Source organism: Penaeus vannamei, chromosome 19 (assembly GCF_042767895.1).
Source record: "Penaeus vannamei isolate JL-2024 chromosome 19, ASM4276789v1, whole genome shotgun sequence".
Classification (NCBI taxonomy): domain Eukaryota; kingdom Metazoa; phylum Arthropoda; class Malacostraca; order Decapoda; family Penaeidae; genus Penaeus; species Penaeus vannamei.
The window spans coordinates 21,912,048-21,914,547 of NC_091567.1; the positions used below are offsets into that span (position 1 = coordinate 21,912,048).

Below are 2,500 nucleotides of genomic sequence, written 5' to 3' on the forward strand. Positions count from 1 at the left end.
TACTCTAAGCAAGCCATCTTGTAGAAAAGGTCTTAATCTCACTATCTTTCTTGAGGCTTGTACTCTCCCATCTGGCTTTCGTGACAGAGACAATTTCAGATGAGTAGTTCTCTTGTTGAACTAATTTCCATATGTGTGTTTCTGCATCTGTTATTTCTTTGCTACTAAGGCAATTAACGTCAGGCAACTTGGGTACATACTTTCGCTTCAAGAATCGTCTGACCCATGCATGTCAACGCACAAACTTCTGCCAGTTCGAGAAACGAGAGGCAAACTCCTCAATGAATGACATTATTGTTGTCACTGTCTCACATACCATGACAGACACCTTTACTTCTACATCATCTTCCAGTGATCCATGTTTAACATCTGGAACTTGCGGCCAGCTAGATTCAGGTTCATGAAGAAATCTTGGTCCTCTAATCCACATTTCAGATGTTAAAAAAGTATCAACATCAAGACCTCTAGATGCAAGGTCAGCAGGATTACTCTTTGTGTCTACATATCTCCAAGCACTTGCCGAAGACAGTTCTCGGATTAGGTTCACTCGATTTGCACAAAGGTGTGGTAACGAGCCTTCTGATTGAACAAGTACATGAGCACTGAAGTGCTGTCTGTCCAAAAGACTGAATCTTCCAATTTCAACCCCAGTTCCTTTCGTAATTTACAGTCCATTCGAGCTGCAACGGTGGCAGCCGTCAGTTCTAGTCTTGAAATAGTTGTCGGTTTCAGAGGTGCAACTCTTGCTGGTGCCATAACTAAAGTGCAGTATACCCTTTCCGAGGCATTTACCATCTTCAAGTAGGAGGCTATGCCATAACCAGACTGACTTGCATCTGCAAAATGATGGAGCTGATAAGAAATGACGGAACCAAAGGAAATGGGCACTACGCTTCGTGGCAGCTTAAATCTTGACAATTTTGGTAACTGTTCCAACCATTTTCTCCAACGGGCAGCTTCCTTATCACCCATATTTTCATCCCAGCCTAACTGCATCTGACACATGTCTTGAAGAATCATTTTTGCTGGCAGTGTCAAGGGCGCCACCATGCCAAGTGGGTCATATATAGATGCTACGATAGATAAAACTCCTCGGCGTGTTAGTGGCTTGTCACCAAGGCAGATTTTTAATGTGAAGCAATCTTCGGCCATCGACCAGTGTACACCCAAGGTCCTTTCAACTGGGAGATCATCCTTACTGAGGTCTAGAGAAGCAACTGACGCATCCCTCTCCGATTCAGGAATCTTCTTGAGCACGTCCTTGTTATTGGCTGTCCATTGGTTCAGACGCCAACCACCTGCATTACAGAGAGCAATGAGATCTTTGATGATTTTTATCAGTCTCACTTTGTCATCATGGGCCAGCAGGAGATTATCAACATAAAAACTTTGTATTATGGCAGTGACAGCTTGTTCATTAAAAACCTCACCGTGGTCCTCAGCAGTCTTCCTTAAGGCATAATTTACACAGCTAGGAGAGGATCTAGCACCAAAAACATGAACATTCATTCGGTAATCACTTACAGGCTTATTGATATCACCATCTGGCCACCATAAAAAACGGAACACATCACGATCCTCTAGGGGAACCTTAACCTGATAAAACATCTCCTCGATGTCCGCTGTGACTGCATAGTGACCATGCCTGAACCGTATGAGTACCCCTATTAGAGGATTTGTGAGGTCTGGCCCTTGAAGAAGATGGTCATTTAGGGAAGTGCCATTGAATTTAGCTTTAAGGTCATAGACGACACGTACCTTTAGCTTAGTGGGATGACGCACAGCATGATGTGGCATGTACCATATTCTACCATCATTTCGTTCTAATCCTGATGGAGGTACTATTTCAGCATACTGTTTACTTATATTCTTTTCCATTTGAGTGATGTATGTCTCCTTGAAAGTCTTGTCAGATTCCAGCTTCCTTTTGAGGCTTTTCATTCTACGTACAGCCATTTCACGATTGTTTGGAAGTGGACTACTGTCCCTGAAGGGAAGTTTGACTACATATTTACCCGATTCTTGATGAATGGACTGTGAGATCTTATCGGAGAATAACTTATCTTCCAGCGAATCTTCACGTTGGGAATGAACTTCCTTTTCCCAAAAGTCAGCATTGAAGTGCTCTCGTAAGCACTCGCCAAGATCTTGTGTTGGGGAAATATGATATACCGGGGCAGGCAAAGGATTTCTGGGGCCAGTTGGTCCAAAGACAACCCAGCCAAATCTGGTAAGATAGGCTGAGGGTTCGTCATCAGTCCCATGTCTCTGGTCGAGTATGTGACGGTTCAAAATGCTATTGAGTCCAATTATAATTTCCACCTCTTGATTGTCGCCAGGCAATCTTTGTGGATCCACATCATTCAGATGAAGCCATTTTTTAGTCCAGTTCACGGGCATCATGCTGTCAGTAGTTATGCTGAGTTTGTCTGTAATGTACACTTCATTTACGGTAATGTTATTTCCACCGCCTATGCTGCTCAACATAAGTGGTACACGC

At 43.4% G+C, this 2,500-nt stretch overlaps 2 protein-coding genes across 2 annotated transcripts in view; both read right to left on the minus strand.

The window, feature by feature from the left end:
- The window catches only part of LOC138864949 (uncharacterized), a 904-nt gene extending 474 nt beyond the window's left edge, over window positions 1-430 (minus strand). The window contains exons 1-2 of the mRNA XM_070133603.1: window positions 317-430; window positions 1-75 (exon numbers count right to left, since the gene is read on the minus strand). The exon at window positions 1-75 is cut by the window's left edge and continues 474 nt beyond it. Coding sequence (XP_069989704.1) covers window positions 1-75; window positions 317-430 — 189 coding nt within the window. The remainder of the gene's footprint in view (window positions 76-316) is intronic.
- A 113-nt stretch (window positions 431-543) lies between these two features.
- LOC113810990 (uncharacterized) overlaps window positions 544-2,500 on the minus strand; it is a 3,696-nt gene continuing 1,739 nt past the window's right edge. Inside the window, exon 1 of the mRNA XM_070133604.1 lies at window positions 544-2,500. This exon is cut by the window's right edge and continues 1,739 nt beyond it. Coding sequence (XP_069989705.1) covers window positions 544-2,500 — 1,957 coding nt within the window.